We start from the raw sequence: 26,034 nt of genomic DNA, 5'->3' as shown, positions 1-26,034 counted from the left end.
TTCTTTAACAAGGAAGCATTAACACATTTTCATTTTGCATTGGGAACCACGAATTATATAGCTACTCCTGACCACCTTTCCCACCAAAGGGGAAAGTGGGAGCCCAGTCAAGGTCCTGGTGTCCTATTGGAACACTTGAAATGGAAGAGTGGGCTGTAAAATAGAGAAAAATAAACGTAAAGTGCAACTTTATATTTTGTAAAGAAATCCAGCATTGTTTGCTTACCCAGGAGCCCACAGTTTTAATTTCCCAAGCCATTATGAAGTTTCCAACTCTGAAATACCCACTTTGTATTTTATTGCTCTATGGACCTTGCATAGCTCTGCTCTGTTTCTTTAATTTGGAAGAGTGGCCACAAAGAGACACAATTCAATAGACCCACATAAGGATGTATCACACAGTGGTCAAAGCCACAGCACCAAACCACTTTCTCTGTACTGGTTTTCACACCATGTCCTAAATGGCAAGAGATTACTGTTATCTTGTGTCTGTCTTTCACTTTACAACCTCAACCTACCATTCAGTTCCTTCTCAGCCACAACCTGAGTTCTCCCTGTGGTGATGCTACTATCAGTCTTTTTAGGAAATATTTTTTTTGCATCACCCGCACTTTGATTTTCATCAGTATTGGCTACGTAATTTGTAGAGCCCAGTGCAAAATGAAAATGTGGGCCACTTGTTCAAAACTTAGTAAGAAATTCAAGGCAACAGTAAAAGCATTAAACCATGCACAGAACTCTTATAAATGTGGGGCTTATGTGACTGCACAGGTTGACCATCCATGAAGCCAGCTCTGATTCTCATTGACCAGAACTGGGTGATACACCCAGTCCTTAACCAATTACTGTTAAGTTTTTGCTTAATCTATCTGGTCACTGTTAATCACTGACTAGTTGAGCCTTAGACTAAGAGCAGCTCCCCTGGAGCTGGGCATAAGTTCATCTTCCCTTGAGTTGTTGAGTTGCATGGTATCTGGTGGCAAGGATTCATGAGTAAAACCAGACTTCTTTTAGGTAGAAGTGAGGATGGTAAGGCTGCTGAGTAGCCAACAACAGTACCCACCTACACCATATATCCATGACTCCCCACTACACCATATACCCATGCCTCAGAGCATTCTTCAAAAGCTCTCTTTGATGCAAGCTTTGGTTCCTGAGAGCCTTGAAGAGTTAGTCATTCAAATCCTTCCTACTAAAATCTGCCTGCTCTCAATTCCCAAGCTCCCATTCACTTCAAACCTCCTCCCTGCTGCCAACCGTCCTGTAGGTACATGCAGGGGTGAGGACATATTATTCCTGTCCTCTCAATGATCGTCATCTAATAAAGGAACCACAACTAACAGACTGCAAAATATACAAAAGACTCTAACAATAGAAAAATTTATAATAAAAATACCACTACTTGAACTCCACATGTTAGGGCTGAGAGTTTACAGAAGTATTCAACTAACAAGCACTGGAAAGAATCCTCAATAGGAGTTAGGAAGAAACTGATTTTTAAATGGGGGAAGCAGTCAGTGCTGGGTGTTGTGAAACTTGGGGAGCAGGAAACAGAGATTCAGAATCCATAGTGGCAGGATTCTCATACAGCAAGTCTTCACAATAGATTGAATTCTTTTCCAGAGTCAAACAGGTTTGTTTGGTGGTGCAGGCTGCACAACTTGCAAATGTGAGTGGAGAGAGGGGAAAAATCATGCACAGAAAGTCATTACTAGGAAATTACAGCCAATACAAAAGGCAAGCAGTACAGGTTCTCAAGATGTAGATGATGATTCATTACGATTTTCCACACCCACTGAAAATAGGGCCCTTGGCTCTTGCTATTCCTTTCCAAACATTCCCTCTTTCTTCATCTGAACAAAACCCTGCTCAGTCTTCAAGATCGAGCTCAGGCTCTATCACTGCCAAGAAGTCTTCCTTGAACCTTCCTTGGACCTCCCTCATGCTCCTGCACCGTTCATACCAGCTGACAGGGGCTGAGGAAGGGGACTGCCCTCCTCCCCGATCTCACTGCACCATGTGGCCTTGCCTGGACTGGTCTACTGCTGTCTCTCTCTCATGGAGCTGTGAACTCCTGATGCCAGAAACTCTGCCTTACTGCTGTTCATCATCTCGGTGCTGTCTCAACTGCTCAGTTTACCAGGCGTCAACATGTAATAAGTACTCAAGAATGCTTCTTGAAAGTGGTATGATAGACCAGAGGAACAATAACTTTTAATAATCTGTGTAATAGCAAAAGAATGCTCAGAATAAATGGAAATAATGTGTATAAAACCTAGATCTTTTTGTACTATTTGATGGATGACCTGAAGGGGGCATTAGATTGGATGTGGAGGAATATGTGAAAGCTGTCACTTCAAGATTCCTTTCCTGCATATCCGGAATAACATATAGTACAGCCTCTAAATCTGCCTTCAATGGCAATGAGATAAGTCAGTATACTGACAGGATCTGTACTCATTGGAAGCTTGTGACACCTTCTCCAGCCTTTCGTTCTTCATCTTTGTCAGTTTCTTTACCTGAGCTTTCTCTCAGAGGCTTTGGTTCCTGGCATTTGAATGTTTATTAGACTATACTCTGAAAACCTTTAAAATTCATAGTTTATTCCAGTTATATATAGTCAATAAATATTTATTGGATGCCTATGGTCCTCAATCCAGGCATGAGTGAAATTAAGTAAGCTGGGACATTACTTCCAGTTTCTGCATGGCATGATTTGTAAATAGTCACAGCATCAGATGTATAGATAATAAAGAACCCCAGTCACACTCATATCTCCAAATTACTGCTGAACAAGCAAAGGCAAGGACTCAGAGAAAGAGCTGGAAGGTGGCTTCTTCAGTGGTGTTTAAAAAATGCTTCTACAGGATAGTAGCAAAGCTGAGGGTTTTCATAATCCTTCACACTTAATTTTGCCCTTTAGTTTTCCCCTCCAGGCTAATTTTTGTGCTGATTTGTGCTTGATTTCAATGTGTGTGTGCACATGTGCATGTGCACGTGTGCAAATGCACACACTCATGCATCTTACCATCTAAAAAGGATATCTCTTGACAAGACACAGCAGTAAAGAAAACTGGGCAGTAATAAAGTCTCTGACTTCCCCTGCTTTGTCTAGTTGGGTTTTCTAATACTGAGGCTTTCTCATTAACTTTTCCTCTCCTGCCAAACTTAAAACCAATAAATAATTGCTGAATTCCAATATCATTAGGGAATAACTTACCTTAGTTAAGACTGGGCAATATAATCACAGTTTCTACACTAATTTGAATGTTCTGGTGGATGTTTAGTGGTAGTAATGGAAAAAAATCCAAATACTTGGAAATATGAGAAAAAGCAAGATTCTAAATCTAGAGTGCCTGAGTAACATTATCAGTGTAATGTTACTGATTACATATAAAGAGCAAGGCAATAACACATTTAGGTATGAATACATAATATGTGCAAATTATAATAACTCTAAATACGTTTCTCTTATTTGAGAAATTCAAATATGCTGCTCATATGCTCAAATTCTCAATATATGTTTAATTGGTGATATCTGATTACAAATTAGAAAAAAACTTTTAAGACATACTTTGAATTTCAATGATCTTCTGTAAAGAAATAACAGCATTCATGTTCGGGGCTTGGTGGAGAGTCTCTTCCGCAAGTGGCTCCAGCTGCAAGAATAGCAGGTAATAACATGAGCAGAATATTATGACTTTATAGTAAGTCCCATAGAAGCAAAGCAAATTGAAACAACCTAAAAAAAAAAAAAAGTGCTCCAAGAACTAGTTAACATTTTGCTGATTTCAGTTCTAAAAGTGTAGCCAGTTTTAGTTTCCATTTTGCAGCCATGTAATTGAATTCCAAATGGCTTTTCTATTGGTCACAAGGCTAATCTGTGAAGTCCCAGAAGCAGGTGCATGTCTGTGTATTATTCATTAAAAATCTGAGTTATTTGTGTAACTTTTGCAGGTTCCTCACAAACCAAATTCCATCATGTCTGTCGGTGCAGCTGGGCCCTGCAAAGGAAACCTCAGGGAAGTTGCAGTAGACAGAAAGCGGGCAGCCTATGATGCACAGTTCTGCACTGTTTTTACATGGAACCACCTTAGACTTTTGCACACTTCACAGTAGAAAACCATGAGACACAGCTTCTCTTATTCAATTGCTAGTGAACAAGTGTTAGAGTAAAAGTTCAAATAAAACCAGAGGTAAAATAACTGTACACTTTAGCTTCTACCACATTCATAGCTATGCAGATGTCCATGTGGAAACGCAGGACAAATTCCTGTCCTGCAAATCTATCGTGATCTGGAATTACACTGATTTTTCACGGAGAAGCTCAGCAAACATTGATTTGCAAGAAATGAAGAGAAGCTCTGAATAATTTATGGAGTGTTTTGGCAGAACTAATTCTGATGATGCATCCTTGGGAATACCCTGGTGATGTAGCCTGGTGTGCAGCAGCAGAAACTGCATAACCAGAGCGTTTGCAATCACAATGGCTGTCTAGCTACTGTGACCCAGAAAGCAAGGAAAGCAATAGTCACCAAGGGATTGACAAAAAAAGGAGTTTTCTTAGAAAATCTAAAGTTAGTACCTGTATTCTCAAATACAAAGTGATGGTAAAACTATCACATGGCATGAATGGGAACTGATGTCACTGGACGTTGTGTCGAAGCATGAACTCATCTATGACTTGCGGTCTGTAGAAAAAACTAAAAAACTCAGGATTCCAAGTTTCCACTGCATATGTGAGTGAATCTTCCCCCCAGGGTCTTTCTGAATTGATCATTCCATACTTCAATCATGGAATCTAAAACAATAGCACCTTTCTTCCAGATGCCACGGGACAACAGACTAGCTCAGGGATATTTATACATGGGTAAATTCACTAAATAGAACTCTCCATAGTGTTTTTCTTAGCTGACAAAGAAAAACCTTTACAACATCAAAAAGTTTATTTGCAATACGGTTTGGCGAGAGGAAAAGAAAACAACAGTGTTCAGGGAAAGGTTCTGCAATCTTAAACCCTTAAAACTTGTTAAAATCATTTTTTAATAATCTGGTATTTCAGATGGTGTCTTCAAGAATATGTTGTCCTGGTAAAAACCTCTTAACTCCGAGAAACTACTAGGAAAACTCTCACTCAAGAACTAGACATGGTTGAGCTACCTTCCACATAAATAATCTTTTCTTTCACTTCTATCTCCAATCTTAGGGAATATTTTAAATAGAAATTAGGTAGAATTTATTAATACAGTGTTTTGAAACATCACTGCATGTTCAAATATTGAAGAACAAAATCACAGGCATACATAGTTGTTCATAAACATTCCCTGTGACTTTAGGGTAGAAAGGCTGACAAACTGAATGACGCTGGCTACTAGAAAAAAAAGCTACAGACAAATCATTAATGTAAAAACCTCACTTCTGGAACCCTCTTGCATTAAAATCTGTGGGCTATTTATAAGACTTGGGTTATACAGAAAGTAAACGTGATTCAGGGTGTTGAGAGAAAGAAATACAAACACCCCTAAACTCCCAATTCGGAATCGTCAGTTAGGTTCGATAAAGTTGCGTCTACTTTTAAAAGCAACCTAGAGAATTAAGGCAATTACATTGATAATTTAAGCCTCCCAGACCATTTCCCAGCGTGTTTTAGGTGAATGTCATTTAGAGGATTTAACCTTCAGTAAATTGCCCCAATTTGTTTCATTTTGAGGGTATACACACAGAGCTGAATTCAGAAAATTCTCAATGCAGGTTCTTTATTTTCTCTTGGGTGGCTCTATAGAGAACGCAATGGGTAGTACTCTCAGTTGGCAAGAAGGCAAGCAGAATTTAGAGTCTGTTTTCATAAATTAAAACCTTGCAGAGAAGGACCACAAAATTGAGTTGTCTTTTCTAGGGTTTGTTGATTTAATCATTCACAATTATAAGCATTAAAAACATCTGATTGAAGCATCTATTTAATAAATATTTATGAGTATTGGTCATCATTAGTAATCTAATAACTAACGACAATGAAATAACATTAAATAAATAATGTTTTATAAATTTAGAGCAAAAATAAGAATATTCAGTAAAGCTGGGTTGTGTATTTAGTTTGGCCAGTAAGATGTAGCAAAAACTTTGGCTACTGAGGCTAATCAATGTCAGTACCAGTTTGTTGAGCAATTCCATCATGTAATAATAATTATCATGGAGTTATAAGATACACTACATAATTTTAACATAACCTCTTGACACATAAATTGCTTATTCAGCTTTATTGTATCTAAAGCTTAATTGCAACCATTAGTTACAGCAATTCTTTATACAAATTTTCAGACTGTGTCAGGGAAATTTATATTTCTGTATCTTTTACAGAAAATTGCAATAACGCATTGATAAAATTCAGATGTTTGGTAAGTTGCACATATCATGGAATTTCGGAGCATTACAGCTCTTTTAAAACACCATAAAATTTGCCATTATCATGTTGTGAATAAGTAATTTTATGATTTTTTTTAGAACCAGATCATTTCAGTTATCAAAATCATTTTAGCCCTGGCCAGGTGGCTCAGCTGACTGGCGTGTCCTCCCGTACACCAAAAGGTTGACGGTTCGATTCCTGGTCAGTCAGGACACGTACCTGGGTTGCAGTTTGATCCCCGGCCGGGGTGCATACGGGAGGCAACAGATTGATGTTCCTCTCTCACATCAATGCTTCCCTCTCTCTCTCAAGTCAACATAAACATATCCTTGGGTGAGGATTTAAAAATAATCATTTTAGTTGGCTAAGATGCATTTAGGGACATGGGCATGGGATATCCGTGAAGAAGCTCTTGAGTAAGAGTTTTAAAACTCACTCTTTCTTCTGAGAGGTAAAAATCAACTCTATTATTTTCATGACCCAGAACAGGAAAAAAAAGCTAAACAGATTTTGTAAATATGACAGGTACATGAGAAGAGATGCATATACCAACACAGCGAAAGACCTACTAACCATTCTTGTTAGAGTTTATGTTTCCCAAATATGCCAAGTATTTTCACACTTCTGTACCTCTGTTTATCCTGTTCCCTCTGATCTCTCTTTTTGCCACCCTTCTCTGAATCGGTGATATCTTACTACATCATTCAAGGGCTGTGCAAATATTGCCTGCTCTGTGAAATCTTTCTAACATTCTTTGATGAAGCAAATTGCTTCCACCTGTGTCTCAAATACTCTTGTTTACTCTACTAAACACGTTATATTGTAGTTAGCCATTCTCTACTGCGTTGTGAGCCATGTACACATGGCAAAGATAGAGCCTGGTATACAATAGGCATTTATTTCAAATGCTGAATGAATGAACGGAGGATTAACTGAAAGAAAACACGGAGAGGCAGCCTTTATTCTGCACTCTGTGGCTAACAGACTTAATGAAATAGGTTCTTCCTCTTGGTTGCCTGCTGTAATCAGGGCATAGTTTTAGGGTGAAAGACTAGGAAGAAAAACAGTGATAATTCACTTTTAAATCAATATAATTGATTTTTAATGAATGTTTTAATGATTTTTAAGTTTTAATTGATTTTTAAATTGACCATCATTTGTGTTAAACTTATTCTAATGTATATATAAATAATTTTGTATAGATTTTCTACATAATTATATGATCTGTGAGAGATTTATTTAATTCCTCTCCAATATTTACATTTTTAATTTCTTTTTTTTACTCAATTGCACTGTTAGGACCACCAGTATAATGTTGAAACAAAGCAGTAAGAGTGAGCATCTTTGTATTGCTTTTGATTTCAAAGAAAATTCCCCATGTTTCACCTTTAAGTCTGATGTACACTATAGAACTGTTTGTAGATAAGTTTATCAGGTTAATAAATTTTCCTATTGTTCCTAGTTTTCCAAAAATAGTTCATCATAATTTATTGACTGATGTTTAAACATCTACTGAAATGGTTATATTTCTTCTTGATTCCCTTAATGTGAATTACAATGACATTTCACAATGTTAATATGTTACATGCTAGTCTAAACCCAATTTTGTTATGGCTTTTAATATATTGATGAACCACTAATACTTTGTTTAGGGTTTTAACTACTATGCTTATGATCAAGATTTTCCTGTAATACTGCTTTCTTATAATGTTTTGATTTGTTTGTTTGTTTTAGTTTGGGATATCAGTATACTGGTCTCAAAAAAAAATCAGTTGTAAACTGTTCTCTCCCTCCCCTTTACCCTAAAACAGTATAAAATTGGTATTTTTTATTCCTTAAATTAATGGTAGAATTCCCTGGTGAAGCTATATGGGTGTCTGGTATTTTCTCTTGGTAAATTTGGTATTAAAGATTCAATTTGATTTATAACTATAGTACCGTTCAGTGTTTTCTGTCTTCTTGATTCAGTTTTGGCAACATTGTATTTTTGTAAGAATTTTTCCATTTCAAAAAAAATTATAAAATTTTTTACATAAAGTTGCATTTGAAATATTCTCTTATAATCCTTTCAATACATTAATAGCCACAGTGAAGTCCTCTTTCTCATTCTGAGTGCTGGTAATACATGAATTTTCCTTTGTCAATTAGTGTTAGAGTTCTATTAATTTTGTTAGTATTTAAAAACTAAAGTCTGGCTTTTTAAAATCTCATATAGTGCATGTTTGTTTTCTATTTCATTATTTTTTCTCTTTATATGTCCTTTGCTTAATTCACGTTTAATTTGTTGCTGGGGTTTTCTAATTTGTTGATATGCGTGCTACTACCTTTAATATTAAGCTTTCTTCTATTCTAATATATACATTTAAAGCTTTATATTTTTCTCTAAATTCAGCTTTATATAGATCATACAAGTTTTGATATTTCACATTTTAATAATCATTCGGCTTAAAATATTTTCTAATTTTCATTGTGATTTCTTTGACATGGAGAGTATATTTTGAAATCTCCAAATATATGAGATTTTCCAATTATCTCTTTTATTTCAAATTATACACCTACTTTATTTTTTTCTTTTAGTTTTGCTTTTATGGCTCATCATTTCATTTTAGATCATTGGTATCTTACTTAATTTTAATTTTACTTTATTGTAGGATGCACACAACATGAAATCTAACCGTGTGACCAGTTTTTAAATGTACAACACATTATTGTTGACTGTAGGTATAATGTTGTAGAGCAGATCTCTCAAACTTATTCATCTTGTTTGATTGAAACTTTATGCCCATTAATTAGTAACTCCCCATTTCCCTCTCTCCCAGCCTCTGACAACAACATTCCTACTCTGATTCTATGAATTTGATTATTTTATACACCTCATATAAGTGGAGTCATAACAATACTTGTCTTTCTGCAACTGAATTATTTCACTTAGCATAATGTCTTTAAGATTCATCCATGTTGTTGAATATTGCAGAATTTCCTTCTTTTTTAAGGCTGAATAGTATTCCATTGTATGCATGTGCCACATTTTCTTATCCATTTGTCTGTCAATGGACCCTTAGCTTGTTTCCACACATTGGCTATGGTGACTAGTGCCACAAGGGTCATAGGAGTGTTAATATTTTTCGAGATCCTGACTTTGATTCTTTTGGACCAATCTCAAAAGTGGAATTGCTGGATCAATATGGCAGTCCTATAGTTAACTTTTTGAGCATCCTCTATTCTGTTTCCAACAGTGTTTTTAACACTTTGCATTCACACCAATAGCCTGCAAGGGTTCCAATTTCTCCCTATTCTTGCGAACACTTGTTTTTGATAATAGTCATCCTGACATCCTGACACGTGAGGTGATAACCCTCTCATTGTAGTTTTTATTTGCATTTCACTGATCATTAGTGACAATAAGCATTTTTTCATATACCTGTTAACCATTCATATGTCTTCTTTGGAGGTATGTCTATTCAAGGCCTTAGCCCATTTTAAAAACCAGGTTATCAGATTTTTTTGCTTATTTGTTTTGTTTTATTACAGACCTCTAAGAGTTTCTTATATCTTTTGGAGATGAATACTTTATCACATACAACTCTTTTCTCCCATCCCACAGACTGCCTTGAATTCTGCTGGTTGTTTCCTATGCTGTATAAAAGCTATTTGGTGTGAGGTATCCCCACTTGTTCTGGGTTTTGTTGCCAAGGCTTCTGGTGTCATATCCATAAAATTATTGCCAATACCAATGTCTTATACCAAGTTTGTATAAAACTTTTTCCCTATTTTCGTCTAGGCATTTTATAATTTGGGATCTTATATTTAAGTCTTTAAACGGAAAGATTTGTTCTACCATACATCAAAATTTCTTAAAAGGCTACAGTAGTTAAGATATCACAAGGATAGACAAAAAAAACCCTGTGGAATAGAATACAGTTTCCATGTATGTATTGGACAAAGGTACCACTGCCAAGCCATAAGGAATAGATGGGTCTTTAAAATACATGGGCCTGGATTCACTGTATATTCATATAAAAACAACAACAAAAACTTGACTTTTATCTCATGCTGCATGCATAGAGATTCAACTCCTGATGAAGTCAATGCTGAAATCAAAAATAAAGCTTTAAGGAAAGAAGAAGGAGAGTGTTTTCCTGACTTTGGTGTACAGAAAGAATACTTAACCAGAATACAAAAAGAGCTAATGAGAAAGGAAACTACTGATAAATTGTACTGCATTTAAAAATTACTTTTGTCAAAGGACACAAATTAAGAGGGTGAAAAGACAGACATGGTTACTTTAACACATGAAACCAATAGAATCTATAAAAACTGCTCAAATCACTAAAAAAAGACAATCTGAAAATGGACAAAAGACTTGAATAGGAGCTGTTTTTCACTTTGTTAGTACTCTAGCAAGTCAAAACCATGATGATATTTTACTACACATTCCGCAGAATATCTAAAATTTTAAAAGATTGACCATACCAGTGTTGGAAGGATATGGAACAATGGGAACATATGAGTATGAGTTGTGACAACCACTATGGAAAACAGTTCAGTATTACCTACAAAGATTAAACACAGGCATATATCATGATCTAGCAATACCGCTTTTTGAAATTATACCAAACAGAAATGTATGTACAAATGTACCAAGAAACGTATATAAAATGTCAATCACAGCATTGTACAAAATAGTACCCAAACTGGAAAAATTCCCCATGACCATCAAAAGTAGAATAGATACATGAACCATGACATTTTCCTAGAAATTCTTTTTATGAAATTGAATGCTATATTAATAAGGAAAATGAATGAACTATATAGCTAGCTAGAACAACATGGGTGAATTTCACAAACGTAATGTTGAGCTAAAGAAGTTAGATGCAAAGGGATGTATATATTTATTGTCTATAAAGTTCTAGAGCAAGGAAATTAAAACCTTTTGTTAGAAACCAGAAAATTGGTTACTTTCAGATATGACAAATGTAGTACAGATTAGGAAAGGGGATATGGGGTCTATTGAGGCACAGACATTATTCTATTTCTTGACCTGGGTGATGGTTGTATATGTGCTCTATTTGTGATATTTCCTTGAGTTGTACATTTATGTCTTATACAGTTTTCTGTACGAATATTATATTTTATAATTTAAAACAATTTTAAAAGAGAATATATTTTCTGACATAAAGCCATAGAGAAACTAAGTCTGGTTCTTGCGTCCCTGTTCTTTCTACTATTTTACGGTGCCTCTAAGAACAAAGTGAGATGATAAGTTTTGCAGCAAATTCACTAACAAAGGGAACTGAAAGTCCCCCTACAACATGCAAAGAGACTCAGAAAAAATGCAGAAAAGGTTCAGTTGTCAGGATGAAATACATTTTGGAACTTTGGAATATGATGATCAAGACCAAAGGATAAGGGAAGCAGACTGCAATAGGGACCTGACCCTCCATGCTAATGAACTATTAAAAATTCCCTAGTGAGGACGCATTGGTGGTTACAACTCAACTTCCATTGAAATAATTGTCTTAGAGATGTCTGCAATTAGTTGTATATGTTTAATCTGATTGCTTAAGTAGATCTGGTTATAATTTTATCCATATTGTGATTCATGAGTCATTCTCAAAATAACCCCTTTTGCTCATTTGAAGTCACTAAAATCCTTGACCAAATAAACTGAAAAAAAAAAAAAAAAATCAGGGTAGATTCTACTGATAATAAAGTTACTACACTGACAGACCACTGAGATTATTCATATTGAGTCGGCCTGCAGCTGACACACATGTGGATGATGAAGGGTTACATCAATAGCAATTAAAAACATCTCTAGCCAAGAGCAGTGACATAAACCTAACCACCCTTCTGAGGGTATCGAGAGGACCAAGAGGCAAAGGGTACAGTCATGGCCATTCAGCGCACATTGGATACTGAATAAATTCCTTGAATAAAATAAGTGAGACAAGTGGGCTAGACTGTGAGATTCCCACTCTGGTTATTGTTCTATGAGTTAAGTTTTATCCAAAGCTACCAACCTTGGAGAATTGTAGGTTACACAATATATCAGCATTAAATGAAGAAGGAAGACTATGAGGAAGGGCCTCCATTCACTATGATATCCAAAGAATATTCTATAATTTCCATGGCACTTAACTATGGAAAGTTTGGATGAAATGACATAATTAAATACCTATGGCAACAATTAGCTAAATAATAAAAATTAAATTTAAAGGTAAAAAGAAGTAGGCATGATGGTCTATTGGAAAAAAGATAATGAATGCAATTAGTTGGATAATTCAGACTATCAATGTTTTTGTTTAAACGCTGACGTAAGACTGTAGACATGCAACATAACAAGAAAACATTTCAAACCACATAGTTGAGTAAGGGAAATACTATATATATTGAAAGGTGCATCTTAAATTGAAGTTTCAATAACATTGAAGGGAAGTTTGCTCAGTGCTATATGTATAGTTTCCTAACATAATGTCCATAGTTTCAACATCAATTGTTATAAAGAAGGCTAGTTCATTTTATATGCCAAAAATCTTGCTTCCTTGTAAATAAGTTTAAATGTGATAGCTATACTTGGTTAAATCCTCATGTTTCATTTTCTTTGATCCTTGGTTTTCTTACCCTCATTTGCTTTTTAAATTTTCTGTTCTTTAATCTGCTAATTTGCATGTTTTAAAACTGTTTTTCCTTAATTTTTTGTTTAGTAAAAAGATTTGTATTATACTTTTTTCCAAATGTTGACTTTTCTGCTAAGAAGAGCTGTTTCACATCATGTAGCAGTGGTGTGCTGGTAAATGTTTAACAGCTGGCTGTTTAAAAAATAGCTGTAATTTGTAGTATTTGCTGATTTCTGTGGTGTAAATATTCCCACCATGGCCTATTTCAAGCTACCAATGTGATGTCACTAAACTCAGATCTGAGTACTGATATACTGAATTAGCTCTCACAAGCTATTAAGAGCCAGGTCCAGCATATCACTGAGAAAGTATACCTTTTTTCATTGATAATCTGAGGAAAACTATTGCTAAGGATTATTTCCTTAATGATTTTTTATTTTCTTGTATGAGATTCTGCTGACTCCAAAAATCGTACTCTATTTGGTTATTATAGTACCCCAAAGCATGGGAATCATTTGTTCAATGCTTCTATATTTTCCACAGAAATTCTAATTTCTTACGATATTCAGTTCCACTGATCCAGCCTCATTATTTACTTTTATTACACTTAGAGAGGCCTCTCTTCTGCCAAAAACAAAACAAACAAATCCAAAACGGAGCCATCCACTATTTCAAGAAGTCTTAGTGTCTTTATGCATTTCCACTACAAGAGAGAAATCCTTTCCTTGTCCTTTAGCTTGTCAAAATCACATTTTTATTCAAGACCAAAGTTAAATGTTACTTCCTCTATTAAAATATTCCTCCATACAAATGTAGCTAAAAACAAAGGGTCATACATTCCTAAATTAATTTGTTAATATTTCTTTTCACTTGTTTTAGAACATTTGGGCACAAAATAGATGCCCAATGAAGACTACTGAATGAATGTATAGATAAATGAATGATGTAACATGTTTGTTCCATCACTGAAAAGAAACGTTTGCTTTCTTTTGTTGATAACCAGAGCACTATGAAGGGTCCAGTTTCCCAGCCACGTTCCTTTTAACACCTTCTGAAAAGCCGAAAGACAAACAGTACAGAATATCTGCATAATGAAGGCTTAATTATCCAGGTAATTTCTACTTCATTTAGCATTTGCTAAAACACATAAACAAACAAAAAATCCAGTTACTTTAACTCTGCTTCTCATAACCCTTATTGAATATAAGAAATACAACATCATAGGCCATATCTACAATGGAAAGTATCTTCAAATAATATTTTCCAAATATTTTTAATGTCTTTAAGTTATCCATATATTCTCTTTCAGAGTGTGGATAGGTTTCAAAGTCTAAGAGAAGATCATGGAAAAACATTATTTTGGATTATCACACATTCTCTCTGTATTGAGCTCCCCTTCCTCTACTCATGAATTACAAGCTCCAAAAGAGAAGCTTGTAAGCTTTCCCAGATTCACACCAATTCCCCAATGGAGTCAGCCATACATAATCTAAAGGATGAAAAAGATGGCAAGACTGCTTCCCCATTCAAGATCTAATGAAAACAAACCCCTGATGAGCAACTTGGACAACAACATCTTAAGAGTTCACCTCGAGGGTGGTTGTCAAAACTTACTAGAGTCAATTCAAGAGACTTTTTCAGCAGCTTTAGAGCAAAAAGTCATATTGGAAAGATTATCAGCATACACAATCACTAAGTTCAGCCACTGTTGCTGAAATCCAAGTCAAATGAAAGCAGCTGAGCCTACTCAACAGGAGACAGCAGTTATTACAAAGAAAAGGAGAGAGGGAGGGGGAGGGAGACACAGAGAGAAGGAGGGGGAAGAAGGAAGAGAGGAAGGGAGGGAGGGAGGGAGGAAAGATCTAGAAGTCAAATCTTATAAAGAATGGGGGAGATCAAGACAAAATATGTTATATACTCAAATATGTGCTGAACCTTCAGTACTAGAGGCTGTAGCATCATCTCAACAGCTTCCATCTATGACAATTTGTATTCTTTCTCCAACAAGCTTAAAACTGTCATTTATTCTATTTTGACAGGTGGTCTTTTAATGGCAATGTTCTCAACTCACTACCCAAGGCTCTTACCTAGGATATGTCCTGTTCTTTTACCTGCCTCAAGTTCCTCAATGTTTTCCTTTCAAATTCCATAGGAATGCCAACTGCTTAAGCTTTTCTCACCTCTTGAAAAAAGTTTTTTCAGAGGAAGCAACCCAGGGTGTTGCTAATTGGCTTTGCAGAACAGTAGGCAAATTTGGCCTTAAAGCAACTGTGACATTGTTTGCCAGCCAGCACAAATGCAGATTACCAAATCAGTTTCTCTGAGAATCCTACAGATGTTTCTATAACTAACTCTGAAAAAGATGGGACTATTCACATGAGTATCTCTGAAGCCATTCCAAGCAACCTAACGAGTCTCCTCATTTCGGTAGTCACTTCAATTTATTGCAAACTCCAAGCTGTTGTTTCTAAGTGCTTCACTGAAGAAGTTCAAAAATATTCATCATACACTGATTGGACTAATAAATCTAAGTTCTGAACTTTGCCAAGAAAAAGAAAAAAAATGGACTTCTGGTATGTCTTCAAAATCAGTTGCCTCTTGGAATTTCCTGTACCATGCTCAAATTAATTTTAATCCAACAGTATATTATTTTGACTGACCTTGTGCATATTTCTTCAAAGAATAGTTAAAAGATGTTTTGCTAACCAGATCACTTTTACGATAAAAATATTTGAAAATAAGAAATGCCTATTTTGGGTGTAATACTCAGATAACTTAATTTTTAAAAAATAAAGTGTGCTGGCACCCATCTACGTATCTACACTGAGATGCAGAACCAAGAGTTCCTGCTGATTTTACAATTCCTTTGGGTTATGTAATTCATATTATTCTGCTGATAATAAGGCATATGAAGCAGCATTTTGCTGTATTGACATGGTCTGGCCAAGAACAACAAGGAAAAGAAATAGCATTAAAAAAACTGGCAAAATGTTTATGAATTCTAATCCTCTGCACATGAATAAATACATCTGACAAAGTGCAGAGTCCCTCACAAAGGCCCTTCTTGACCTTCCTAATTTGAGTTCAATTGCATGTTCAGTGTTGAGAAGCCAAAGTAGGTTCTGCCAATGTTTTAAGCTCAACCTTTACTACATTTTGTTATTTGTGAAAGTGAAATCCCAGATAATAAGTTATAATTGCCCTATTAATCACTTGAAAAGGGAGTTTGAAGGAAAATTACGATTTGAAATTGCACAATTGGTAACTGAAAGGTGTCCTTTTTTATTTTCTTACCTAGAGCTTACCACGTAAAACTACTGTAAAAACTACATGCATGCACTTTTTTTTTTTTAAATGGTGAGTTACATGCAATATGCCTTATTACTTTTTTTAAAAGAATGAAATTTAAAACTTCAATGTAGTCATGGCTGTTAGTCATGATGACCTTTGAACTAGAAAAAAATACAGAAAACCAGGCATTGGATTATAAATTATACTGTCAATGAAAGTGAGAAGTACTCTTTGTTCCTTAAGTTGTTCCAAATATTACATTTTCATTTCCTTTTTTCAAATGAATTATAATGTACAACACACATGTATTTTTCTTTCATTTTTCATTTTAAAAAATCCTTATATTTCTCTTAGTTTTGCTACTCTGTACACCGATAGACTTGACACACCAAAATTTACCTCTGAAAGTTCAATATACCAAATCTATCTGTTATTCTTAAAGTATCTTGTGGTAAATGTATAGTCTTATCTATATTCCTAAGAAATCTCAATGGAAAAAAAATATAGAAAGACAGATTCTCTAAACCTCTCTTTCTTTAGTTCATGATGAAGAAATTTTCAACTGTGCTTATGTAATTGAAGATAGCCAATGAAAAGGGACAAGATGGTATTTTCAGGGTATTATAATAACTAAATCAAATTTACTATAAGACATGTAGGTAAAGTTGATTAAATAGTCAATATAGCCAATATTCACTTCAGTTACCACTTACTAGAATTTTTAGCACCTATACACTCCCATGGCCATGTTTTGTTTTTTGTTTTTTAAAATTGGCCTCTATCTCAAGCCTGGTCTTTCTAAAAATGTAGAGAAAAGGCACAGGTTTCAAACTTTCAATTAGGTAATATCTTTCTAATGTTACTAACTGTCCTATGTAAACAGTCTACTTGATCTGTAGGATTAGGTCATATAATAAAATGACCACAGAGATCCCAGTCAAAAGAGCATACAGGGAAAGGAAGATCCAAAGCACATCCAATTTGCTTTTTAGTAAACTCAGATAAATTAAGGCCCCCACATGACTCCATACAACTGCCTTGAATGTGTTCTTCAACACAGTCATTTCTATAAGAAAGGGACTACAGGAAAAATTGCTCCATCCTCATTGAAAATATTCCCTTGGAAGAATAGAGCAGGCAAGGTGCAGAGACTACAAGAGCACTGTGTTCCAAGAGAGTCAGTGAAATCCATAATTTCCTTTCACGTAGTTGTAAAAGTAGTTGGCTTTTGCAAGTGGGTAACATTTCCTTCTGGGAAGTTCTATCATCCATGGAGCCATAATCTACAACCTACCATTAGGTTTTCTGCACATCTGGCATAAGCCTTTTTAATGCAAATATTAAAACCAGTTGGTGCTCTTAAAATGTTTCTATATTTAAAATCAAATAAGTAATCTGAGAATATAGGTGAATATGTAAAATATATTATCTGGTAGGCAAACAGAACAGCCCAACTTTAACTGATAAGTAGAAGTAGCATTTATTTTTTGCACTCCTCAAATGGCACCAAAAAACAACAAACTTGACATTCTGTTTGACAGTATTTGTTCATAAGAATCTTAGAAAGACTCTAATATTTAGAAAATCTTAGCTTGAATTATGCATGATCTGAAAAAGCAGTTTACTAATAACAATGCTAATCATCAGATACTCACATCTTTTGGATTATTGAGCTGCCTAAAAGGACACACAGAGTATACACAGTAGTACTCAAGTTTTCTCTCTCATGTTTTCCTTCAAATAAAAAATGTACATATTTATTTCACTCAATATGGCAAAATAATTATGTTGAAAAACTATAAGGTAATAATGACAATAAAATGTATATGTTCAGTGTGCAGAAGATACTGTTCTCCTTTTATGAATAGTTTAGGCACAAGCATGAGCTACTGTTAAAAAACATTATGAATCATAGATTTTAAAAATAATTCTATATATGTTTATTTCATTAAAAGTCATATTTCAAGTTCATGAAAAAGGTAAAATATATAAAACAGTCATAAGATCTCTACACATTCACTATAAAAAATGAATTGATAACATTAATGAATATAAACAAACTTTGAAATATTTGTGGAATTGCACTTAATTGGTCCAAAAAGCTTGTCATGATCTAGACGTGAACCTCATGATACTGATGTGATGTCCGCAGAGCAGTCATAAAAAATTATGTATGTGATGTGAAAGAAAAAAAGAATGACCTTTGGCAATGTAGATTCAAGTTCAAATCTTAGATCTAATGCATTTGGGCCGCATGACTGTGAATGACTTTCTTAAACCTCTTTGACTCATTATCAACATCTGAATGACGGAAATAATATCTATCTTTTAGCCTAGAGAATTCATAAATGGTGACAGGAAAAAAGAGTTTATCTATATTTTTAAGATTCCAGACCAAGATGGTGACACAGGAGGCTCCTGAATTTTCCTCTTTCCACAGCAACACATAAAGCAATTCTGAGAGATTCCTGAACCTAGCTGAGTGACTCCTACACACTGAGTGAATGAGAAAATATCCACATCAAAAGGGTAGGAAAGGCTGAGACACACTTTTGCCATAAGCCCATCCTTGGCTCAGCACATACAATTGGAAGGGAACCACAAACTTCCAGTTCTGCTCTGAGGAGTGAAGGGCTTGGACCATACATCTAGCACCATATCTTTTAAGTTTCCCACCCAAGAATGGTCTCTCAAAACACCTAGCTATGAAAGCTTACGTTCATGAGTCCCACAGGACTTTAGCAAACAAAGAAACAGTTCTTAATAGGTGTGTGAGCACTTGCTTGGGCCATTCCCCCAGGGCTCAGTCAGAGGGAGCAGGCAAAAAAGTCCATCTCCCAGTCTTTCCTGGAAGGGGAGGTACATACTTTACAAGCTGCTGCCTGAGGAGTCTGGCTTTTAATTACCATGCATAAAGGTGCTCACTGAGATTTCCCCCAGAGCCTAAAAGAGCTGGTGGGCATTTCTCCCGCCTTCTTTTTCTGATTTACTTCAACAATTAAAACCAACTAGCCAATATCTACCTGGAAGGAACTTTTTCTTATATCTAGCTCCTCAACTTTTATGGCTGTTACCCAAAGGATGGGCCTTCAAATCACCTAGCCCTGATAGCCAACACAGCACGTATTCATGAGTCCCATAAGATTATAGTAAACAAAGAAGTTTTTAAACCAGCACAGGAACACTCCCCATCCCCCATGGGCTATACACCCATGGCTTAGTGCAGAAGGAACAGGGAAAATGCCCATCTCACAGTTTCTTTATGGGGGGTGTCCAGCTTTTAGTCAGCCTACACCTAGGGGCTGACCATAATCCTTGCCTTAGGGACACTGACAGGTCTTGGCACACACTCAAGTACTGGGAGCCACTAACAACAGAGACTGTAGCTTGGACAATCACAAAGGTTTGAATGGTAAACAGGAGCTTGCATTGGGTTGATTGGTGAAGTTCATCTTCTACATGAAACCAATCTGTCAAGACTGGTAGAGGTGGTTGTTTTAGCCAATGTGCACAAACCAGCAAAGAGAGTCAAGAAAAATGAAAAATAAAAAACAAAACAAAAAAACCAGGGGAATGTATTTCAAGCAAAAGAAGACAAATCCTCAGAAATTAATGAAATTAATCTTAATGAAATGAAGTGATTTACCCAAGGGTATTCAATTACCGGCCATAAAGATTATCACTGAGGACAGGAGAACAATGCATAAACAGAGAATTTAACCCAAGAGATAGAAAATATTAAAAGGTAGAAAAGAGAAATCATAGAGCTGATGAATACAATAACTCAACTGAAAAATTCAATAGAGGAGTTCAACAGTAAACTAGATCAAGTGGAAGAAAACACCAGTGTACTCTAAGACTGGGCAATTAAACTCATCAAATCAGAGTAACAAAAAGAAAAAAAATATATGAAAAACAGCAATGATAGCTTAAAGGACTTAAAGGACAACACCCAACAGACCAACTAATATTATAGGGGTCCCAGAATGAGAATAGAGAAGGAAGGGCTTGAAAGCATATTGGAAGAAATAATGGTAGAAAACTATCCTAATTTTAGAAAAGAAACAGACATCCAAATCCAGGAAACCCCAAAACTATCAATTAAGACGGACCTAGAGAGAGTCATATCAAGGCACGTTATAATTAAACTGTCAAAAGTTAAAGAGAGGATCTTTAAAATGGTGAAAGAAAAGCCACTTGTTACATATAAGAGTAAGTCATTAAGTTTACGAGTGAATTTTTTCAGCAGAAACTGCATATCAGTAAGAAGTGGGGTGATATTTTTAAAGTACAGTGGGGAAAAACTGTCAACCAAGAGTACTCTACCCAGTAAAGTTGTCCTTAAGAATAGATTTGTAGACAAAAGATGAAGAATTCATCACCACTAGTTTAGCCTTAAAAGAAATGCTAAAGGGAGTTCTTCAAGCTGAAAGGAAAGGATGGTAACTAGTAATATGAAAACTTATAAAAATATAAAACTCACTGGTAAAGGTAAACATATAATTAAATTCAGAATATTATAATATTGTAATTGTGGCAGATAAATAACTCTAGTGTAAAGCTTGAAAGACAAAAGTATTAAAATAACTAAAACTACAATAATGGGTACACAGTATAAGAAAGATTTAATTTGTGACTTTAAAAACATAAATTGAGGGAGGGTAGTGTAAAAATGTAGAGTTTTTGAATGCATTAGATGTTAAGATGTTACCAACTTAAAATGTACTATTATAACTATTAAATGTTTTATGTGAGCATCATAGTAACCACAAAGAAAAAAAATGATAGTAGATAAGCAAAAGGTAAAAGAAGGGAATCAAACATACTACTATGGAAAATCATCAATTTACCAAGAGAGATAGTAAGAAACTACAAAACAGCCAGAAAACAGCAAGATAGCAATAGTAAGCCCATATATATCAATAACTACTTTAAATGTAAATGGGCTAAATTCTCCAATCAAAAGACACAGAGTGGCTGAATGGATAAAACAAATAAGACCTAACTATATGCTGCCTACAAGAAAATCACTTCAGTTTTAAGGACACACAGACTAAATGTGAATGGATGGAAAAGATATTCCATGCCAATGGAAATCAGAGGAAAGCAGAGTTAGATATATCAGTAAAAAAAAGAACTTTAAGCCGCCCAGCCGGGCGTGGCTCAGTGGTTGAGCGTCGACCTGGGATCCAGGCAATCGGGATTCGATTCCCGGTCAGGGCACATGCCCAGGTTGCAGGCTTGATCAGTGACACTCTCATCATTGATGTTTCTATCTCTCTCTCTCCCTCTCCTTTCCTCTCTCTGAAATCAATAAAGATATATATATATATTAAAAAAAAAAAAAAAAAAAAAAAAGAACTTTAAGCCAAAAACTATAGAGACAAAGTTATTATATGATGATAAAGTGGTCAACTAATCAAGAGAATGTAACAACCATAAATATGTGTCCAACATAGGAACAACCTAAATTTATAAAGCAAGTATTAATACATCTAAAGGGAGAAATAGAAAAATTACAATGATAGTAGGGGACTTTAATACCCCACTTTCAACAGTTAATAGATCATCTAGCAGTAGAAGGTTCTTCAAAAAATTAAAAATAGAACAACCATATGACCCAGCAATCCCACTTCTGGGTAACATCGAAAGGAAACAAAATCACTATCCTGAAGAACTATCTGTACTACCATGTTTATTGCAGCATTATTCACATAGCCAAGGTATGGAAACAACAGAACTATCCATTAACAGATGAATAGATAAAGAAAATGTGATATATCTATATACAAATATACAGACATGTAGATATATAGATATATGAATATTATTCAGCCTTAAAAAAAGAAGGAAATCTTGTCATTTGCAACAACATGGATGAAATCTTGTGATTTGCAACATCTTGGAGGGCATTATGCTAAGTGAAATAGGCCAGACAGAGAAAGAAAAAATACTGCATGGTGTCACTTGTATGAAACCAGAATAAAATAAAAAAAGAAAGAAAGGAATAGTCAAACTCACAGAAACAAAGAGTAGAGTGATGGTCACCAGGGGTGGGGTACAGGGGTAGGGAGAGGGGTATGGTGGTGGTGGTATTAGGTGAAGATAAGGAGAGGTTGGTAAAAAGGTTTTAAACTTTTAGTTATAAGATGAATAAGGTTTGCAGATCTGATGTATAACAGATACATCTACAGTTGACAATACTGTATTGTAAAATTGAAATTTGTTAAGAAAGTAGAACTTAAGTGTTCTTACCAAAAAAAACACAAAAAGGAACTATATGAGGTAATAAATGTGTTAAATTAATGGTGGATATCATTTCACAATGTGTGGTTTGTTTGTTTGTTGGTTTACCTCATTTCCTAGAAGGGCATTTACACAGGCTTCTGAGGCATCGCAGATGGCTGTGAGATCATGTCCTCCTTCTAGAGCCAGGACCACGTGTCCATCAGCCAGTGTCATCAATTGCTTCGTCAAATGGCCAAAGCCTACCATAATACAAACAAACAGTTCAAAGTATTAAATCAAAAAAGAATGTCCACTAGAATCTAATATTAATTGAGCACTTATTCTGTACATGTCCTTTCTCAGCACTTACCATGTGCTAACTCATTTAATGCTCTCAAAAACTCCCTAACTTAGGTCCTATTGTTAGAGGGAACCAAAACTCAAGGTCCTAACAGCTAAGAAGTATCACAACCAAGATTTGCAATGGTCTACCTGGCACTCACCATGGCACAGTACATTTACAACACATTCTGTATGTGTCTGGATGGAAAAATTAGTATATGGCCGATGTTATAAACTAAATAACGTAATGCCATTTGCTTGACATTTGTTTCTTGTCTCCATCACCTGCCTGTATCTTTATTATAAAGGAAGTTTTCTATGTACCACCTCAAATTACTTTACTATCGCATTAGGTTTTTACAGACATTCTTTTATTATGAAATACTCAATAAGTGCAAAAAATTAACATCTATATATTATAAAGTACAATATGACAAGCATGTCTTTACTCACCTTCTAAGTTAAGGAAAATATTGTTAGCAATAATATTGTGTGCCTCTCTCTAATAACATCCGGAGTTTGTGTTTACCATTTCCTTGCTTTCCTTTCTTTCATCTGCTTATTTCTGAACTTTATAAAAATGGTTTCATACTTTTTCAACTTGCTCTTTTGACACATTTTATTAGCTTATCTCTGTTGATATATAAAGAGACAATTCTTTGCTATCTAGTTGGCCATTTTATGAGATAGAAGAATTTATTTAGCCACTCTCCTGTTCACAGGCATTTACGTTTTCTGTTATTACAAACCCCAGTGTTTTGTTATACAAAGAATACCTCCACACACATTCTTACACAAGTCTTTTTTGCACATGTGCAAAAGTGGAGTCAAATTGTAGTGGCTTAAAATCTGACAAATAATACCAGATTATAGATTGAAAGGCTATTTTTTATTGCAAATGTGTGCCCCAAAACTTGATTATAAACACTTATGGTAAAGAAATTCAGTTTTTCCCCCTTTCTATTTCCTTTGAAATCCTATCGATGGCCATGGCTCAGATGAATTTGCTGTTTTAATCAGTAGCGCTTCCTTTCCCCCACTCATCCTTTTCCAGAGATCTGGCCCCCTGACATTCCTTCTTTCTTCTGGTCTCCAACTAAAACCCTTCGCTTCCAGGCCCAAGGCTCTGACTCCCTTTCCAGTATGCAGTCATCTACAACATTCAAGCTCTAGCCAACACGGCTAGTGTTTGCTCGCCTTCATCTTTTTGGAAGTCATCCATAAACTCAGGAGTAGTCAAAACTACTCAATTTCTATGTAGGAGTATTTCAGGATATGTAGTCTTTTATATTGCCAAATGCAAATGTTTCTCATTCAACTTTAAAAAGTTAACATTTCATCCAACCTGCCCAATTTCAGGGGCAATTGCAAAAAAAATGGAAAAAAATATTTTTAGATGAAAATAAATAAAACCATGTCTTCAATCTGACATTTTATTTTTAAATATGCTTTAAGAACTTGCAGAGAATAAACATTTAATTTTCAAATCAATTATATTTTTAAATAATAGGTTTTATTTTTTTAGAGCCGTTTTGGGTTTACAGAAAAAGGAGTAAGTACAGAGAATTCCCATACACTATCCCACCCCCTCAATGTCATTTCCCCTGTTATTAACATTTTGCATTAGTGTGATAAATTTCTTTAAAAATATATATATATATATATAATATATATTGATTTCAGAGAGAGAAAGGGAGAGGGAGAGGGAGAGGGAGATAGAAACACCACTGAGAGAGAGTCAGTGATCAGCTGCCTCCAGTACACCCCTTGCTGGCGATCGAGCCCGCAACCAGGGCATGTGCCCTGACCCGGAATCAAACAGCAATCTCCTGGATCATGGGTTGATGCTCAACCGCTGAGCCATGCTGGCCAGGCAGTGTGGTACATTTCTTAAAACTGATGAGCCAATATTGATATATTATTGTTAACAAAAGTCTACAGTTAGGATTCACTCTTTGTGTTGTATGGTTATATTGGATTTGACAAATGCATAATGTCATGTATTCATCATTACATTATCATACAGAATAGTTTCGCTGTCCTAAAAAATCCTCTGTGCTCCACTTATTCATCCCTCCTCTCCGCCCACCAACACCTGCAAGCCAATGATCTTTTTTGTCTCTAGAGTTCTTTCATTGTAGACAATGTTTACATTAATTCAAATTTTTAACTTCTTGCATTATCTGAAGTAAAAGAATTATCTTATTTTTCCTTTTTTATATAACTTACAATATTTAGAATACTTCTATATCTATGAAAACTTGAAAGAATAACCTTACATATGGAAGTGCATGTTCTACATCCCGCACATGTATCTGGGCTGTTTTCAAGCCCGACCTCTGTTCCTCTCTTAAGTCTCAAGGTCTTTGGTTTGAAAAGTAAGAAAATTCTCAGAATAGAGCTGGGAGAACTAAATGAAAGTCTATAAAACTGTCAAACAATGAGAACTCCCCCCAAACCAAACTAAGTTGCTTCCATTTTGGAACAATTCAATAATATTGTTTTAAGCCTTGGAATGCATACACCTATCCATCCAATAAGCGAGAACTGTCCAGAATTTCAGTTCTAGTTTGGCACTTGAGGCTAGCCATGGACAAGATAAAGTCATTTCCCCACTACCTTGAAACACCTCAATGTGTTGATTCTTTCCACTCAGCTATTATTGTGAGGGAAGTCAAAATAGTCACTTTATAGTTATTCTATGTTTCTAAATAGTTGGCAAAAATTATTCTAAAAGTTATGCAAAATGAGGTAAAAACTGCTGTCAAGTATTGCAAATATTTCTCATTTCCTATGGACCTCATTTTGATACCAGCAAAAATCTTTTCCAAAAGCCACTTAGGAATGAGGCTGACCACACTAAACTTCACCTTCTTATCTGATTACTATAAAAAGAACAGTAAGCTTCTGGAAAATGTGTAATGCAACGTTCTGATTCCTAAAGCTTAAAAATGTTCTTGGCGCAAGTCAAGGTTAATAGTATATAGTAAGTAGTTCCACTCCAGAAGATATAAAAGCAAACAATACTCCTAATACTCATAGGCAAATATTTCTGCTAATTATATTGATAAATATTCCCGGCACCATTTCCTATAACCTAAACCAGGCTCGGTGATAACTTAAAAAGATACAATAATGAATCAAGCCAGT

At 35.2% G+C, this 26,034-nt stretch overlaps 1 protein-coding gene across 1 annotated transcript in view; it reads right to left on the bottom strand.

Annotated features, from left to right (window-relative positions):
• Positions 1 to 3,495: 3,495 nt before the first annotated feature.
• The window catches only part of HDAC9 (histone deacetylase 9), a 696,981-nt gene continuing 674,442 nt past the window's right edge, over positions 3,496 to 26,034 (bottom strand). The window contains exons 24-25 of the mRNA XM_081146569.1: positions 22,669 to 22,802; positions 3,496 to 3,659 (exon numbers count right to left, since the gene is read on the bottom strand). Of these exons, the coding sequence (XP_081002695.1) occupies positions 3,564 to 3,659; positions 22,669 to 22,802 (230 nt within the window). The 3' untranslated portion in view covers positions 3,496 to 3,563. The remainder of the gene's footprint in view (positions 3,660 to 22,668; positions 22,803 to 26,034) is intronic.

The sequence above is a fragment of the Miniopterus schreibersii genome (genome assembly GCF_964146895.1).
Source record: "Miniopterus schreibersii genome assembly, chromosome: 9".
In the NCBI taxonomy this organism is placed as follows: domain Eukaryota; kingdom Metazoa; phylum Chordata; class Mammalia; order Chiroptera; family Miniopteridae; genus Miniopterus; species Miniopterus schreibersii.
This window is presented reverse-complemented; position numbering and strand designations above follow the sequence as displayed.